The sequence below is a fragment of the Cariama cristata genome, unplaced genomic scaffold (genome assembly GCF_000690535.1).
Source record: "Cariama cristata isolate BGI_N322 unplaced genomic scaffold, ASM69053v1 scaffold16896, whole genome shotgun sequence".
Classification (NCBI taxonomy): Eukaryota; Metazoa; Chordata; class Aves; order Cariamiformes; family Cariamidae; genus Cariama; species Cariama cristata.
In genome coordinates, this window is record NW_009621724.1 from 1,049 (window position 1) to 19,079 (window position 18,031).

The window sequence follows — 18,031 nt, forward strand, 5'->3', positions numbered from 1 at the left end:
ACTTAAGTGACATAGCAGCCACTGTGTGCGTCTTGGAAGAGGCCAGGCTTAAATTTCACCAAAAAAAAAAAAAAGAGGGCAACTCATACTGTTCAGTGAACAATGGTAGGTTTTGTTAGACTCGTTCGTTCCTCCTCTCTCTTGCTCTCTCTCTCCTCCTAAATAGAGCAAAAGTATTTGTTGCTGACTGCTTTATTTCTTTCCAGGTACTAGTGAACACGGCCTGCTGTTTTCTGATGTTGGTTGCTAAGCTGATCCAGTGTATGGTGTTCGGTCCTCTTCGTGTCAGCGAGAGGCAGGTAAGTCAGCGATGCGTTTGCCTTGGATACTGTCGTGTTGCCTAATTTCTTGGTGTACGTCTGGTGTGGTTTTCTATATGGAATTGCTGAAAGTACACCAGAAAAGTAAATTCTAGAACAACATAAACTTAAATCTTACCATTTGGTTACCTACTATATCCACAGCCACCGGCTTCCAGTTTATTTCTGAAGGGAACTTTTCTTTTTCGCTGTTCCTATTGTATTTTATAAGCCCACGGTCAACTTGAAAATCCTGCTTCCTTAATGAACTTTGTCAGGTTTCTTACCAGTGCACCTCATTTCAGAATACTGATAACGTGTGTTCTTCTCTATCCAGTTTGCACTTGGCAGCGTTTCTCCGTTGTGTTTCGTAGTTGGTTATCAGCACTGGCAGCCTGAGTTCCCTCTTGTACGTTGTGTTGTGCCTTGACTACTGGAGAAGGGCTCTCCGTCCTCATGCGCTGAGTGGATGGTTTATGTACCCTCAAGTTTACGAGGGAGTAGGCAGGTATATGCCCAGAGAAAGGATGTTTAGTCCCGCTCTTGGGCTAGGTGAGAAAGTTTTTAAAAATTCAGCAAGGCAACCATTAAAGCCCAGGCTTTTTAAAAACAGGATCCTGCAGAAAATAAAAGCAGCAGCAGTAGCTTGAATAGTATCTGTATATTTTTTAAAAAAAAGAAAGGCAAATGCTTGTGTTGATCTGTGTAAATGCGGTAGCGGTGGTTTGAAGTGTGTTCATGTATTTAAAAAAAAAAGTGTAAATGCAGTTCTTTAGGAGAAATCAGGCCATGATGATTTTTGACATGAAGAACTGAGGCACATAAAGCGTCATTAATAACCACGGATCTCTCCAAGCCTGTTGTATTTGTGATTCACGTCCCATAGAGCCCCTGAGTGAAGTGTATTAAAGACAAGGCGCTACCAAACTGCATTGGGCTAGATTTTCTTTCCCATCCATGTTGACTATAGGGATGTGGAATTTTAACCAGTGATAATTTCCAGGATGTTCTCTACCCTCTTAAAAACTGAAGTGAAAAGCAGTAACCGTGTGGCTCCATTTGTGTTTGGACAGAGGGAGTATGCTTCAGTTCTCATGTGATGGAAAGCTCGTTATTAATATTAGCGAGCCAAAAATGGCAGCATCGTGAAGGAATTCTGGGCCTGTCTTAACTAAACTCCTGGTGATTTCATCGTGTTCTTTAACAAAACATTTTGTTCCGTAAATTTTTTTTATCCCCAACAAGCTGGCTTGGTATCTGCTGCTTGAGACCATCGTATTGTTTCTTTCATACTGCATGTGTGTGGGAATAATTTGTTTTCCATTGCTCATCCATCTCATTCTCCACTGTAGGCATTGTGCTTTTTAAGAACAGACTTTGTCATCTTTTCCTAATCCTCTGTACTTTTTGACAGGTTTTTGGAAGCAAGGTGCTAGGCTATTTGGGCATCTTGTATAACTAACCGTGGCAGTTCTTCTAGCAAAGAGGACTTTATGTATGCGGCCCAGTAGCTGTGTTGCTTGGAGGTAGAGAATCAAACTGAGATCAAACTTGGTTTGTGCTAAGCACTGTTTTAGAAGTAGGGCAGGAAAGTACCTTGTGTGCTATGCTGTGCAGTTAATGCTGCAGTGGTACAAAAGACTAGATAGATACTAAGGACCGCTAATATTTCTAATATGTTTTTAGTTCAGTAAAGGTGATTCAAGATGTGTATGCAGCAGGCTTTTTCTAATGTATTGTTGCGTTTCTACTTCCATCTTTTTTTTAATTTCTCCTTTTCCCTCCTCCTCTCCCATGCATGTGGATTGTCAGTGCTGTCACTACAGTAACCAAATGTCTTCCTCCACAGCATCTCAAAGATAAATTCTGGAATTTCATTTTCTACAAGTTCATCTTCATTTTTGGTGTGCTGAATGTTCAGACAGTGGAAGAAGTGGTGATGTGGTGCCTCTGGTTCTCTGGGCTTGTGTTTCTTCATCTTATGGTTCAGCTCTGCAAGGATCGCTTTGAATATGTAAGTTTTGATTAAGAGCTGTCTTTCAGGACATGCAGATTCTGTTTCTGGTTCGGGCACTGGCTCTTGACAGGTTACAAACAGGTCATTTAGACCTTTTCCCCACCCTGCAGTGCTGAACACGTGCACCTCCCAGTAGCTTCAAATACTTGCTTTAAAGTGCAATGTCAATCTTACTCCTTCAGTTTTCCCATGAGACAAATGGAGCTGAAGATCCTTATTTTCTTTGACAAATTGCTCCTTATATGTGCCCTGTAATTACTGTTGCATAACTCCATGAGATGTCTTCATAGCTCTCCTTGGTGAAAAAATCTTGACAACAGAACATCCCTTAGATTGGTGCCCTTTAGGATTGGTCCATGAAGCCTGTTTCTGCGGATTCTGTGCTCAGGTTTTGAGCTCATTTACATCTACCAAATGTTGACTGCCGATGTCTTTACGATACACAGTGCAACTTTCTCCATAAGCTGCATCCCAGTTTCTGTTAGTACAAAGAATAAATTCAGCAGAGATGCAGAAATCGAAGGCCAGGCAAGGAAGAAGGAACTGGAATTTGAACAGTAAATCTTACCCTTTAAATGTTTATAATGGACATGCACTTTCCTCAGCTCCTCTGTCCTGAAATAAAAGTTTGAACTAAACCGAATCCATGAATTTCCTTTTGGTAGCTCTGTGCTTTACCATTTTTTTTTGTATTAATATCTGGTAAGGCCTGTTAATTCACAAGTAGCTAAGCGCTAAGCTTGAACCTAGATTGGTTGGGGTTAGGAAAATTGAGACAGAAGCGAACAAGGCAGTCATCTGGTATTTTTAGTGTTGGTCAGAAAGCTGTGAGAGAACAAAGCTCATGTGGGAAGAAATCCTTATTGTATTCCTTCTGCATTCAAAGCATGTATCGTAATTCTCTACTTGGACAAATGGTACTTGTGTGATCTGCCTTGCAAACTCAGGGGGATGTGGAACTGAACCAGATATAAACAAGGAAGAAAGAACCAATTTAAAAACAAAACATGGGAGTCAACTTCATCGATCAGATCAGAGTGAAGCTTTGGGCATCTCCTTTTTTTCCTTGTCCTGTTCTTTCTCTTCCTGCCATGAAAATAAGGGGATGGACCACCTAAATCCTTTGCCTCTTTGGTCATCTTTGATTTAGACAGCCTAGGTGTAGCCTGCCGTCGAGGTAGTTTAGAGAATGAATACGCTGTGCGTGCTGCTGAATGAGAACTGTTTTCAGTAGACTCTGTCCAGCAGTCTCTAGCTGCAAGTTAAATTTTTTGGGGAGATGTCTCTTTCTTCCAGAAGAAAATGAAATTGGAAGAACTAGAGGCTGGAAGATAAAGCTGGACATATTCACATCATCTGTAAGGTGAAAAATTGGCAGAACAATTATCCTCATTGCTCAAGGACTGTATATTAAGGTTAGATGTATTTCTAAGATGCGTGTTCATCCTAAGCAGATGCTGTGAATTTGATGCAGAAACTACTGTGTGAGAAAGTGTCCGTGGCTTTCTTGCACAGGTGATCTAAACATTAGATCAAATAATTGTAATGATCCCTTCTGACTTTAAAAGCCTGATGAATGTCAATGACAGTGAGACAAATGAGACTGGGATGGTGTGCGGTTTTAGCATTATTCTGCGTCATTTATTACTACATTGCATGGTTGAGGTCATGAAACTGGTTTTATTCTAGAAAGCAAAAGATTTTCCTGAATGAGGACTTGTTTGGTGAGGTGACTATGGAAAGCAGGGTGGATGAAGTACTCCTTTAAACCTGTTATGTATTTATGTATTTGTGTTGCAGCTTTCCTTTTCTCCTACCACACCCATGAGCAGCCACATCAGAGTCCTGACCCTGCTCATAGCCATGCTCCTCTCCTGCTGTGGATTAGCGGTTGTCTGTGGTGTTATCGGCTACACCCATGGCATGCACACGTTGGCTTTCATGGCAGCGGAGGTGAGACTTCCTTCATACGTGTTGTGGTTTCTGCTTTGCTTTTCACCCCTCGCGTGGGGGGTATCTTGGCATGCGGTGGGTTTTCTTTTAGTTTCCCGCAAGGAAGAAACTCCAAAGACGCAAACAAGCCCTCGCCCGTTTTAGAGTAGCTACCAGATCTGCGTGCTTTCTCTCTTTAGAGTTTAAGCCTGAAAAAAAATTTGTCTGAAGAAGAGAATGAGAGGATAAATCCGTAAGATGATGCTGAAATCAAATGGCAGCCTATGAAAAAATAATGATTGTGCGTCCTGAGCATTGCAAGAAGGGTTAGTCGAAATGGCTGCTAGAGAGAGGGAGAGGCTCTATGTGAAAGTGTAATGTCTACCTCAGCCTTTCTCTTTGGGGTTATATTTTCTGTTTTATTTCTCCCCCAAAGGAATGAGACTGACATCCTTTCCTTAAGGCATACTCAAGGGATTTGCTTGTTTGTGTTAAGAGTTGTGTCTCAGCTGAGATGAGCAATGGGTGTTTGTGTGCTCCTGAACCCTTTGCAGTGTGGAGTAAACATCAGTGTGTTTGGAGTGAACATCAGTGTGGTTTTGATGTTACGGTGGGTGGTTGTGCTCTGCCTGAGGAAGTGATAATCTTAAACAAAGCGGGGGTAACCGGTGTAATTGCAAGTAAGTTGTGTTAGTGCGTCCTGAGTTCAGATAATAAGTAGCATGTACAGTTTATTTTTCTTCTCCTATCTTGAATTCGTACTTGGGGATAGTGAGGAGGAAAGAAAACAGTCAGCTGCTGGTAGGAGAATATGATGCTGGTCACGCCACAGTTCAGTTATTTAATATGTCAGTTTACTTTTCCTGAAATGCGAGAATATGCGAGGCCAGGTTTGTAATTACACAGTGGAAGGGTATTGAAGATTTGCCAGCGTCTCTAATAGGTGAGGTCTCACTGATGTTGTACCTCTTACCTTGGCTTGGCACAAGGGTGTATCAGCCTTCTGCCGGCATGGGGTAGTTTTATCAGGGAGTGTTACAGTGCCGAAGCGTTGCTTCGTTAGCGCTGCGCCCTGTGGTGGCTGTATGTGTTTTAGGTTGCAGGATGGGGCCCAACTATTCGTTACAGTGGGAGCTGTTCTGTCTGCTTATGAAGAAGGGAGTGGCTCAGTCAGCGTAAGTGTGTGGTCCTCAGCCAAGCTGTGGATCTGGGCAGGCTGCTGTGCTGCTGGTGGACAGCAGAGGAGGTCGGTGGGGAATGTATAGGAAAGGGTCTCCTACCCTTGCTTGCAGCAGCTGGCGTTTGAGGACGTTCCTGAGCTGAGCCTTGCGCAACAAGCCTGTTGGGTTTGATAGCTTCAGATGGACTCTGGAACGTTGTCTGATCCTTTATTGAACTCATTGATACTTTGACCTCCACAATATCCAAAGGCAACGAATTCCACATTTAACTCGGCTTTGTGTACACAAAAACCCTCTTTTAGTTGTTCCGAATCTTTTGCCCGGTAATGTTCCTGGCTATCATCTAATACATTTATGGTGAAAAACTGCAAAGAATCATTCCCTGTTTGCTCTTCTTCATGCCATCTGTGATTTTATAGACCTTTTTCCTGTTCCCCTTCTGACTTTCCTGCCAAGCAAAAAGACTTCCACTCTGTTTAATCTTTCCTCACATTGGATTATCTAATTTCTTACCCTTTCATGAACATTTTAAATGTGTCCTATATGGATTGGGCGACATGAGTAGTTTCCTTGATTTTAATACCCAGCACTCGCGCAAGTGTAATAAAACATTTAGATTTTTTCCTGTACAGGCACTGGCAGTGACACCTCGTGGCAGTCCTCAAGCTCTCAGCAAAAAGCGTTAAATCTTGCAAATTAAAACATTTTCCTAGTGGTGGCTTCTGTAATGCTGTTCGAGAGGGACCTGGCCAAGTGTATTCCATTAGTGTGTATTTAATTACATTAATTTACATTAAGCTATTCGTCTTTCTCCTGACTCTGCAAACATTGATTTAACTTGATGCCTCAGGGTTTTCAATAAAGCAATACAGATGTTTTTCTCAGGTCTTAGTTAGGCTTCCCCTTGTTCTTTGTTGTTTGTCAGCATTTTCTTTCCTGGAAGGATGGATGTGTAATATGCAAATGCCCGGAGAAGGTTGAATAAGGACAGTCTGTGTTTTTCAGTAAACATTAAGCTTCTTTGCCTTAATATATGGTGTTCAAGAATTATAGTATAGCAAGTAGTGTCCAGTCTGTCTATCTTTGCACCTTTTTTTATTGTAAGAAAGAATTACTCCATTCCTATTGCAGCCATCCTCTGATCCTGTCTCATACGCCTCAGTTAAGGCCACATAATGATAGTGATATTCAAATCTTAGAATTGTACCTCACAGATAACGATACATTTTCCTGTATAACTTCTCCTGGCGCATCCATTATCTTAGGGTTTGAGTACCTTCCTGTCGTGTGCTAATCTACGTGACGAGTATCTGCCAGTATCACAGAATCCACGGGGGATAAGCAGTTCTCTTCGAGCAGAGCAAGAGCCCTTGAGGTGTAGGTACTGAAAATGGCCCGCTGGACATTTAGAACCTCAGATTACCGAGTTGTGTAACTTGTGAAGCAATACTGTACTTTCTGCAAAGTATTTCTCATGTCGGAACGCTGAAATGTATTTCTAGAAATGGTGGAGGAACCAGAAACCGGTGCCTTGACCAAATCTGCGCTTGATCGTTCTTTTAATTTTGATGCTTTTGCTGCCTCAGCAATAACCAGTATAAATCGCGTCTTGGCAACATTAACTTCTTAAAAGTTGTGAAGACTCTTCAGATTTCTACCTGACAGATGTCTTCCTTATCAGAGACTTTATGCCACATGTACTGGTTTTGACACAAATTTGTGCTCAATGGCATATCCATCCAGCAGCTCAGGTAATCATTCTGTTTCATCACTTGAATGGTTAGAATTTGGATGTATTTCCTTTTCTTCTGTGGTCTGCCCAGAGTTTCTCCGTAGCCAAAAACCTCGTGCGAGCAAGGTGTAGTCTCTTTCTGGTACCCACATGCAGGGTAACAGGAGAGAGAAGAGGGTCTCACAACATGCCTCTCAGGAGCAGCTAGCCTGCTAATTTAACTTTTTAATGAAGGCTCTTTGTGATGAGAACAGCACACCGTGCTAGGTGAATTGCTGTTACCTTCTTGACTTTTTCTTGTGTTATTTGAATGATGTGTGCGTCTCATCCTGAAGCGCTTACGTGGATAAAAGATTGCCGTGGTGTTTAAATAGTCACAGGAACACTTACTTTAAAGCCAACTAGTAAACAGTTAGCAGATATGTTGGATGTTACTAAGTGTTAAGTGTACATAGAAGCATTTTAAGAATGCTTTTTACAGATGGAAAAAATGAGTCAAACCAAGTCTTTTATTGCTGTATTGGGAAGTTAGTGGTTTTGATGGTTTTTAATACTTATGCTGAAGGCATGCCCTCAGACCCGTTTTACAGAAATGGTTTCGGTTGCTCTTTATAAGTCCTCTGCATATGGCTGTCAGTTGGCTCCTGCTAACGCCAGGGTCGGGTGGGCAGGCTCTGAAAGAGGGGGTCGTCCTGTCCCATTTTCTTTCACTGGGAGGATGCAAGGAAGGGACGGGGCTCTGTGGGCCTGACAGGTTAGAGAGAGGTGATGGGGCCAGGTTTCTTAGGTGATAAGAGCCCACAGAAATGTGGTTAGGTTTTCTGGAAACAGTTCTTTCTGGTGACTCGTCTTTACACTTCTGATCTACTTACGCTTTCTGATATACTCAGGTTTTTTCTCTGAACTTAGCCTAGAGAGGTAAGTATGATTAAAGAGAGAAGTTACTTTTGCAGCTTTCCCATCTCAGCAAAGGGAGGGAAATTATTTGAAAGTGCTTCCGTGGTTCTTTCTGAAATTCCTGCTACTATTTGGTTCTTCGGATTTTTCTTGAGCAGTGGGATGAGGAGAGGTGCTTCGTGGGACTGGGGTCTCGACACTGAGTGATAAAGATTGAAAAATATCATATGTCCTGTGTAGTGGGGAAAAGAGTGAGACGTAACAGCAGTGATGCTAATGCCTGCTCCAAGAGCATTGTATGTTTGAGAACAGTTTCTTCCGTATTTATTTATAAGCTTCATGTTTGTTGCAGGTATATTGTGCACACAGTCACCTATAGTGACCGTTGGCTCATAAGAACTTGTTAAGCTGCAATAAATGCATTTTGTGTTTTAGCCCTTTAGCTCCTGCCTCTGGACCACTGTCCCTGCCAGAATGTTGTTAACACACAACAGGGGGTTCGGGCATTCTTTCCTCCTGTGTAATTGAAGTCCTCACAAATAACTTTGTTATGGAGTATTAACTCTTGTGTAATTATCTGTTTAATGGTGGTTTTTTTTTCTCTCCTCCCTCTTCTACAGTCTCTGCTTGTGACAGTCAGAACTGCTCATGTGATTTTACGGTGAGTAGCTTACGTTTTGCAGGATGGTTGTTCAAGAAGGTACTGTGCGTAGCATGTTGACTTAGGAGGTGTGGGTAATTACCTTGTTGAATTGCAAATGCGTGTTTGGAGATGGGCAAAGGTGGTTAACTTTAGCCTGTGCTATTTTTAAGCGTGGATTCTGCAATGCATAGGTAACTTTAGTGGGTGCCAATAGCTTGAGGCATGGATTAACATGAATTGGTGCTGCTGTGTGAGGGTTGATATGTGCGACTTAATGTCATCCTGCTGTGTTTCTTTTAAGATCTTAATCTCTAGAATTTATGCTTTAAGAAAGTAGCATGCCTGTGTGTCTGTAATGCACATGTGTATGCGTATGTAAGACATGATGTCTAGCACAGAACCTCTTTGTCCAGGTCACTCTTGGCATTTCAGGTCTGCCACCAAGCTGTATTGCCTAACCTGAGAAACACCTCATGTGCTGAAAAATGTGGAGCTGTAGTTACTATAATCCCAAGATTGGCTTTCGGTACATGGCAGGAGTTCTTAACAAATGCTGCGTCTTCGCTGTCAGCTGGTGATATCTGTAATGCCAGTGTGAGCTAAGTGTTGATTGCTTTTTGCCTTTTTAAAATGTTGCTGTTTGAAACCAGAAACATTAAAAAAAAAAAAAAAAGTCCCCTGGAAAGCACAGAGTGTGGGCAGTGGACTTAGGAAGGACTAAGAATCCACGTCCAGAAGTTGTCTGAAAACTGGATAAGATAGTTTGCATGCTAGGGATGCTATTTAACAAAAAAGACAGAGTAATGTTAATTTCCCTGCTCTTGCAGATACGTAATTCATCTCTGGGATCTCAACCACGAAGGAACATGGGAGGGCAAAGGCACTTATGTCTACTACACAGATTTTGTCATGGAGCTAACCTTGCTTTCACTGGACTTGATGCATCATATTCATATGCTGGTATGAAATACTGGACATAATGTTGGGCAAATAGACTGGCTTTAAAATAAAGGGTACTGGGTATACGTATTTTATATATTTTTTTTCCTTTGTTTTTTTTTAGGAACCAAATATTGCAGAGAAGTTTTATTTAAATAAAGATGAAAATGTAGTGTAGGGGGTTCGGGCATTCTTTCCTCCTGTGTAATTGGAGTCCTCACAAAGAACTTTGTTGTGGAGTATTAACTCCTGTGTAATTATCTGTTTAATAAGTGTTTAATTAGCTCTGTTACTGAGTAATATGAGACTGAATTATTTTCAGTGACAGCAGGGGTGTGAATACAGTTTATCCTTGGTGTAAGTGCTGTGCTGCTTAAGTTGTATCTGAAGATTTAATGAGTGAATATGTATGTTATATATATTGAGTGAATATACATTCATTATGTATTTATATATATTGAATCATATATAATATGTAATGAGTGAATACCTTTGAAGATGTGTGGTGAGTCTGGTCTCAACAAAAGAAAAATTCTTTGGTGCTGGCTTCTCGATTTCTTTTTCTCTTGAGACCTGATGCAGTTCCTTGTGGTGGCCTCTTGTTTCCCATGGTGTTTGTTTCTAATCACCGTTCTGTTTTTTTCCCCAAAGCTGTTTGGCAACATCTGGTTGTCAATGGCGAGCCTGGTGATTTTTATGCAGCTGCGCTACCTGTTTCACGAGGTTCAGCGAAGAATTCGGCGGCACAAGAACTACCTGCGTGTGGTTGGAAACATGGAAGCTAGGTGAGCCTCTTATTTGCTTGGGATCTTGATATGGATCTTGGAGAGGATCCTGATGAAGAAGTTGGGATTCTTTTATGTTCCTTTGATAGATGATGGCATGGTGTAAGCTGGAGAGATGCAATCTTGCAAATCTGGCTCTTAAGTCTTAACACTTAGAGTATGTTTTTACCCATTTTATTTGTTACTGGGGACACCCCTTCTGGTTTTAACAGATGTGTAGGATTGACTTTCATAATAGCAGTATTACCAGTAGCATATTACTGGCAACAAGTGAGCTCCCCTGTCCAGTATTCTGGTGGGGTGACATAAGCTCTGCAGGGCTCTGCCCATTTCAGTTGTCAGATATTGGCTTTGGCTGTGATAGAAATAAGTGCTCTTAATTTTCTTAGGCCATACTATTCAGTTACTGCCTGAAATGAAATAAAAATATTAATTAAAACCTGCTCAGCTTGAAGTATGTATTATTAAACCTGAAGCCAACCCCAAACAGACTCTGTAGTGGTAGTGGAGCTGAGAGCACCTTGGGATTACTTTAGTCCATCCCCCTGTACTGGTGCAATATAGAGAAACGGAGAGGCCTGCTAAAACCTAGTATTGTGCCAGATACTACTGCATCTCTCATCCAGCATTTTCATAACTGGGTTATGTCCTTAATAATTTTAAGAGCAACAGGGTGTTTTACTCTTTCTGTACCTTGCTATACCGTTTTTATTGTGGACTTCAGTGGATTTGACTAGCGCTGATGCCTGCCACTGTAGTCCAGGTGGTGAAGACTGACTTCTCTAGAAATTCCCAAGGTTTTCTTTGTGAAAAGTCATTCAGTGGCTGTAATACCAGGTTAAGAGCTGCATAATAAAGTTGCGTTGTTTCTTTTCAGTAGGATGCAGCCGCTAAACTTTTTTAAGCAGCTCACAAAGCTGTTTGAGTTGCAAGTGTCTCAGCCTTCTTATCTGAGCGACTTGATGTGGTTTTGTCATTCTGATTGTTGTGGAAGAACCACCTTCTAGCTTCCTCCTGAAGCTGCCAATGGCAGTGAGCTCCCTGCCTTTGTGTAGTTGTTCTTCAGGTATATTCCACACCAGCAGTACTGTGAAATGTTGTTATACCACTCATCTCTATATTGTCTGTGTTTGGGTACTATGTCGTAGCTGCTTGTGTGGCACTGTAGTTTAAAAAAGAAAAAAAAAAAATTGAAGACAAATAGGGGTTTGCAAAATCTGAGGCCAAAATTAGCCAGATCATAAATGCTTATGATCCCAAGAATACATCTTAATGGATACAGCTATTAGAACACATTTAGAAAAATGACATAAGCAACAAATGACATAGATTTATACAGATTACAACTTGAGGTTCTCAACCTAGTGATCATGCTTCTCGGAAGATACTAAGTCAGAGCTTTTTGCACTTAGGACATGTGTGCAAAAAAACGTGCCTGTAAGAAGGTGTGGGAGGGATGTGTGTGTCTTCCTTTGCAGTGTGAGTCTGAGTTACGGGGAAAAAAGAGCAAACCTGCTGGCACACCTCTGCCAAGGAAAAGTTAACGTGGAGGATAAGATTTTCTCAGTGTGGGATTGTCTAGATGGGAGGCCACGCTGAGCTGGTTTAGTCATTGCTTCTGTCTCTTCCTTTTTGTTCTTTGTAGGTTTGCAGTTGCAACACCAGAGGAGCTAGCAGTTAATAATGATGACTGTGCCATTTGCTGGGACTCCATGCAATCCGCACGTAAACTCCCTTGCGGCCATCTCTTCCACAAGTACGTTTCTGGGGCTGGAGAGGGAAGGGATGTACAGGCATGTCTGAAAGTTACAGCAGGATGACAAGGAGCGAACTGTGAGCCAAGCTGTGAATGCTTACTGCCTGGGTGATCTTGGTCTGCTTCTAATAACAAAGCACAAGTCATGTTCACTTCACTCCTTTTCATGTTTGAGTTGTTTCACCTGGTGCGTTCTTTTTTCCCCCAAACTAAGCATATGCATCTTGTCAACTAATGAGTAGACAGTGGTATCTCAATTGCGCGTCCGTACCGTGCCTTGCTGTGTAACTGCTTGGTAGAGCACATTCTTTCCCCCCTTACTTTATCCTATGCATCACCTCTTCCATGAGGGTGTGTTGATTTTTCAGGTGAGGAAGAAAAATTGGAGTTAAATCCTTAGTACTTTTCAGATATCAGCCTTAAAGAGAAAAAGGGGAATATTTTTATATAATGCATCCTTGCATGGTCATGAGTCCCCCAGGACAGTTGTGGAGGCCAGGTCTGATGATATGACTTCATGGGGGGTTGGGTCCATCAGGGCTGTAGAAGAGGTTAACCAAATTAGCTGAAGAGGGCCCTAAGCAGCTGATAGTTGGAACTGGGAGGCTCTTGACCAAAGGATCTCTCTCTATATTGTTTCTTACACTCACTCAGTAGTGAATATTAGCAGGTGCTTGTGGAGACTTGTGTGCTGAGCTAGGTATGACTTTTCTTGGATCTTTTATAGCAGTGCTTACATTGTCTTGTTTGTGCTTAAAGATGAAAGGAGATATGGAGACTGAATTGGGAATTTTTGAAGTGCCATGTGATTAACAGGCATGGTCAGTTAAATTGTTCCTGTGGTGTCATATGAGCAAGTTACTTCCTGCAAATAGCTTTGTACTTTTCTGGTAACTGTCAAACCAGAGGTTGTAATCTGTGTGCTAATTTGTTGTCATTTATAATAAACCTTGCCATAAATATTTATCTGTGTTCCAAGAAGTCTCTAATGAGATAATGTGTCTCTGTAGCAGAAACTCCTCTTCCAGTGCTACTGAATCATATGAATATTTAATCACCTACTGAGCACTTGAGAAGCCCAGGGTCTTCTCTTCAGAAAGTTGTTTTCTCTGTATCTAAAAGGATCCTTTTGTATTTTTCTCTGAAGCTAAGTTACACTTACCTCCTTGGTGCATTTAGGGAAGGACCGTGTTAGAGTGGATGACTTACACTTGCATATAAAACCAGATGTAATTAATAACCCTATCTACAACGTAAGAATGGTTTCCCTCCTCGTAAAAGCCTGGTGATTTTACCAACAGGCTAAACATTGCATCCATTCTCAATTACATGGGATTTTTTTTCATAACCGTTTATTTGGAGTAGAAGAGAAGGTGGCAGGGAAGACTCCCCTTGCTGAGATCAACTCTGTGCCTAAATATTAAGGAACTTTAAGGGGAGTAGGTGCCTGTTGAAACTATTTTTTAGGAAGCAGTCGATTTCTAAAGAGTTGTTGCTCTGAAATGTTGTCAATGGTGGCGTGTTGTTAGTCATCCTTCTCCTGAGGTGCTGTAGGTGACCAAACCCTTCTGCCTGTACGGTACCAAATGGCTCTAACCGCGGCTGGCTTACTGCAAGCCTTTAGGGCTTGGTGCTGATGCGGGCTGACAGGAGTTTGTGTTCGTTCCAGCATCTCGGTGGTTGAGCCGTTGAGGAGCAGCAGCATGGTGGTAGCTTTGTGTCACTCCGTGTGGTTCACAAGTGACCTTTCAAGTACAACTTTAGCAGAGGTTTGAGTTCGCTGCACGCGGGGCGGTTTTGCTGTAGTAATGGAGGTGAAGTTGGACAGCATCAGCAGTGCTAATGTGCTGGCTGGGGTCATGACCGAGGTGGTGAAAGATGGTAGATTTTTACTGTAGTGTTTTCGTTGTTTCTGGGAAACCCGTCACTGTAATTTCTGAACACTGTGTATCCCTCAGTTTAAATATGATGGAAAACACTTTGGCAATATGCCTATACGCTACAGCTTCAGAAATTGTGCAGAGTGCTAGTATCCGTCACTTTCCTATAGTCCCACAATTAGGACTTTTTCTTTGCTCTGCCAGCCCAAACCTGTGATCCATGCCTTTACTCTGTTTGCAAATACACAATTTGGGAAGCAGGTTTGTTTGACTTTTTGTGTGTCTCTACCTTTCTAAAGTGTTTTGAGAGCTTCTGCTACGAAAAAACCCACCCTGCAAGGGTGAAGTATGTGTTATAATATGGAGATGTGCTCAGTTATGTGAAATTCAGTTCTTCTGTACTGAAAATAGGTTTAACTTGCCCACAAATACCGCAATTGGGTCATATCAATCTGAATCAAAAAGTAGGCACAGCTCTGAGTGTTTAAACCTGCATTTCAAACACTTCTCACTTTCTGCAAGATGGCAGATGTTCAGAATTAAGTAAGCATTGTAATGGCACACCACTCATCAGCATTAGTAAATCTGTTTAGAGAGTTCCCAGAGTGGTACTCAGTTTGATGCCGATTTGGGTATTGATCTTTGAAAAGATATTTGAAAAACTTTGGAGGTGCCATTGCCACATCACACTGGCAGAACTGCCATGAAAATGTGTCCAGTTTTTTTTGTCCTTTTTTCAGTTGGGTGTGGTGAGAGAAGAGAAATGCTTTATTTCCCCTTCCAGGCAAAACTTGCTTGTTCTGAGATAAAACTTGGAGAGTGTTTTAAGTTTGTAATAAATCTGCATGCTTGTTTATAAAAAGTAAGCACTTGAGTATTTTCAGCTGAAAGAAATAAGAAACCTGTGCCAGAGTCATTGAGAGCTCATCAAGCGTACCTCAGAAGTTCTCTCTGAGCTGTCCATGCATTGATGTTCCATACAGAATATGCTACAGCTGCTTGATGTACTTGTGATACTCATGTCTTGAAAAAACGCTGCAAGCTCACCGTAATATTACTGTTTTCCCGTCAGCTCATGCCTGCGATCCTGGCTGGAACAAGATACATCTTGCCCCACCTGCAGAATGTCTCTTAATATCACTGACAGCCATCACGTGAGGGAGGATCACCAAAGGGAAAATCTGGATGAGAACCTGGTCCCCGTGGCGGTAGCAGAAGGCAGACCACGCTTGAACCAGCACAATCACTTCTTCCACTTTGACGGTGAGCTAAGCAGATTTGACATCCAGTGCTGTTACCCAAATAAACGAAGGGAACAACCTTCTGCAGAAGGACATTCTGTCCCTGCTTCGGTTGAAACTCAAACCGTGCTTCTGCTTGCATTTGTCAAACGCGTATATGTTTCTTACAGTTCTTTTGCAAGAGCTCAGATCCCTGTCTCTGAGGTGGTCCAGAGTTACAGAGATTTCTCGGAAGGTTTTGTACAAACGCTCCCTTTTTCTTGGTTTGTTGTGGTTAGCAGCTTTAATACTGGCATTTATTCATTGCGTGCCATGATGCCGAGCAGAATGGGAAGTTAATGTGTGTGACTTTGTAACCAGGTGGTGGTTAATTGGTGACAGTCAAAGAGGAAGAAAAACCTCTGTGGAGCAGTCTGAAAGTTAATCTTTCCCCTATGCCCTAGCTAATGTGAGGTTGTCAAAAGTCCATTTGGCACTCGATTTACAAGAAACTTGCAATGCTTGGTTAGGTGCAGAAGTCTGCAAAGTTTATTCTTAGGAGGAATCATATAACCAGAATATTTTTGCATGTTTGTTTGTTTTTTTTTCCAGGGGTGTGTTATAAGTACTCACAAAGCAGACGTGTTCTGTGTGCGCAGACAAACTTGTTCTGAAAGAGACAACTTCCGTTGCTTATCTTCCAGGTTTTTTGATAGTTTTGGTATCGGTGTGTGCTTGTCCTCCACAGGTTCCCAGGTTTTTTGATGTCAGTCTCGTGGTTTCTCAGTAGGTTTCGCTACTGCAAATACTCAACTTTGGGCTCTGTCCTTGGGGAGCTCCCATGATGTAGCTGAGACTGTGAAAACTTACGTAGTGACCCGTTCTTTGTCTGTGCTGGTTTTGCAGTCTTTGGGGGTTGTGGCAGGAGAATAATGGGGAGAGAAGGATCAGATGTTTCTAGGTACACTGAGACTGGCTGATAGCTTCTTGCATGGCTCCCACTTTTGGGGTGTGTTAGGTCTCGAAAGGACATGTATATTTAGAATACCACTCTGTTTTTTTTGATAGCTGTCCTCCCCAGTGCTCTCCTGTGGCTTGGAGACCCGCAGAATTACTGTGGAGATGGAAGGAGAAGTGGCATAGAGCAAACCCCTGTTTATTTAAATGGAAACGTGGAAGGAGGAGGGGGCCAGCCATGTGCCCTACTCTGTTGAGCCTAAGCGTCCGATTGCAGCAGTCACTTTGGTTAACTCTGTGTCCCTTTGTAGTAATATTTTCCCAGTGATGGCAGCCATGTATAGCTGACCCATTTTGGGATCAGATTCAGCCTGTTTAGAAGTTGGCCTGTTTTTAGTAGAACTGCTGGAGTTATTAATGTATTTCAGAACTTAATTTGGCTCTCGATTGTTTTAATTTTCCCATTAACGGGAACATTAAAACAAGAAAACAAGGATGTGTTGTTTTCTTCATCTTCTTCTGGCCCTGTGTGAAGAGAGTGTTGGCAGTTACTGACTTCCTCCAGGCATCTCCATGTTTGGGAGACCTGAGGGATGCATTTTATTGCAGAACTCCCCATACGTACCTTGTGGAAGTATGAAGACTTATATTTAATACACGTGGAAGTACTTTGCCTGCTGAGAACCTCATATTCTTGTTTGACTTTCTTGGTGATTTCTTATTCTTAGGCTCTCGAATTGCCAGCTGGCTGCCCAGTTTTTCAGTGGAAGTGATGCATACTACAAACATCCTCGGTATTGCACAAGCCAGCAACTCACAGCTTAATGCTATGGTAAGACTGCTTTAATAGTTTGTGCCTCAGCCTTCCTATTTATGTTGTGGAGGGGAAAGAGATATGTGTAGATGGAGAACAGAAGGGGGAAGGAAGTCAAAACAGCGTTTGGATGCTACATGAAAGCTATTTTTTTGAGTGAGAGAAGCTTTATTGTAGTGAAGTTAGGACTACTTGTTGGTTCAAATGTGCAAACATAAAAGAAAAGGTCTGGAGGTAAGTATATGAGGGAGAAAAATTCCATGTAGACAGACTTTTTCTTGGCTTGCTTAGTGCAACTTCTTTAGCTTTTTTTCAGTACTTATCTTCACTCACAGCTTGCGGTAGCAAAGGGTGTGAGTCTGTAACCAGAGTTTAGCTGTTGATCAGGTGGTAACTGATCAAACCCATTCTACAGCTTTGGATTTTTTTTTAGTATTTATTTTTAATAGCCCTAAGGTCCAAGATGGCTGTTGCTGTTTGAGTGTCGTATCAGGGTGAGGTGGGGCTCTCTGTAGCACAGTCAACTCTTGCTGACTCGTGATGATGATAGGAGTCTTGAGGATGAAATCCCAGGTTTGTTGACTTCGTACATAAACACTCTACTGTAGTACAAAAAGAGAAGGATATGGCCTCATGAAACACACTTAATTAATTTAGTTTGACAAGTGCTGTTTCCTTTGAGTTCTTAAAGCTACTGTGTGCTATATAGCATGTTAATAAATGTTCAGTGAGGTAACTCATGAAAGTGATGAAATTTTCTGAATGTGAGCTCTCTCCCATAGCCTTCACTACCGTTTAAGCCTCAACAGGATAAGGTCACAATTTTTAGGGAGTTTGAGGCAGGGCAGGCAGGGAGAGGTAAGGTGTTGGCAGATGATTTACTGGTTAAATATGCAGGAACTCTCCATCTAAGGACAGCTTAATTTTTCTTTTACTGGACACAGCAACACAAATGGGCTTTTGTTAAGGATGAGTAATG

The 18,031-nt window shown here is 41.9% G+C and overlaps 1 protein-coding gene across 1 annotated transcript in view; it reads left to right on the forward strand.

Moving 5' to 3' along the window:
• Nucleotides 1–210: 210 nt before the first annotated feature.
• AMFR (autocrine motility factor receptor, E3 ubiquitin protein ligase) overlaps nucleotides 211–18,031 on the forward strand; it is a 33,061-nt gene continuing 15,240 nt past the window's right edge. Inside the window, exons 1-9 of the mRNA XM_009702088.1 lie at nucleotides 211–299; nucleotides 2,149–2,313; nucleotides 4,117–4,269; nucleotides 8,679–8,719; nucleotides 9,529–9,661; nucleotides 10,292–10,425; nucleotides 12,071–12,181; nucleotides 15,134–15,324; nucleotides 16,967–17,070. Of these exons, the coding sequence (XP_009700390.1) occupies nucleotides 237–299; nucleotides 2,149–2,313; nucleotides 4,117–4,269; nucleotides 8,679–8,719; nucleotides 9,529–9,661; nucleotides 10,292–10,425; nucleotides 12,071–12,181; nucleotides 15,134–15,324; nucleotides 16,967–17,070 (1,095 nt within the window). The 5' untranslated portion in view covers nucleotides 211–236. The remainder of the gene's footprint in view (nucleotides 300–2,148; nucleotides 2,314–4,116; nucleotides 4,270–8,678; nucleotides 8,720–9,528; nucleotides 9,662–10,291; nucleotides 10,426–12,070; nucleotides 12,182–15,133; nucleotides 15,325–16,966; nucleotides 17,071–18,031) is intronic.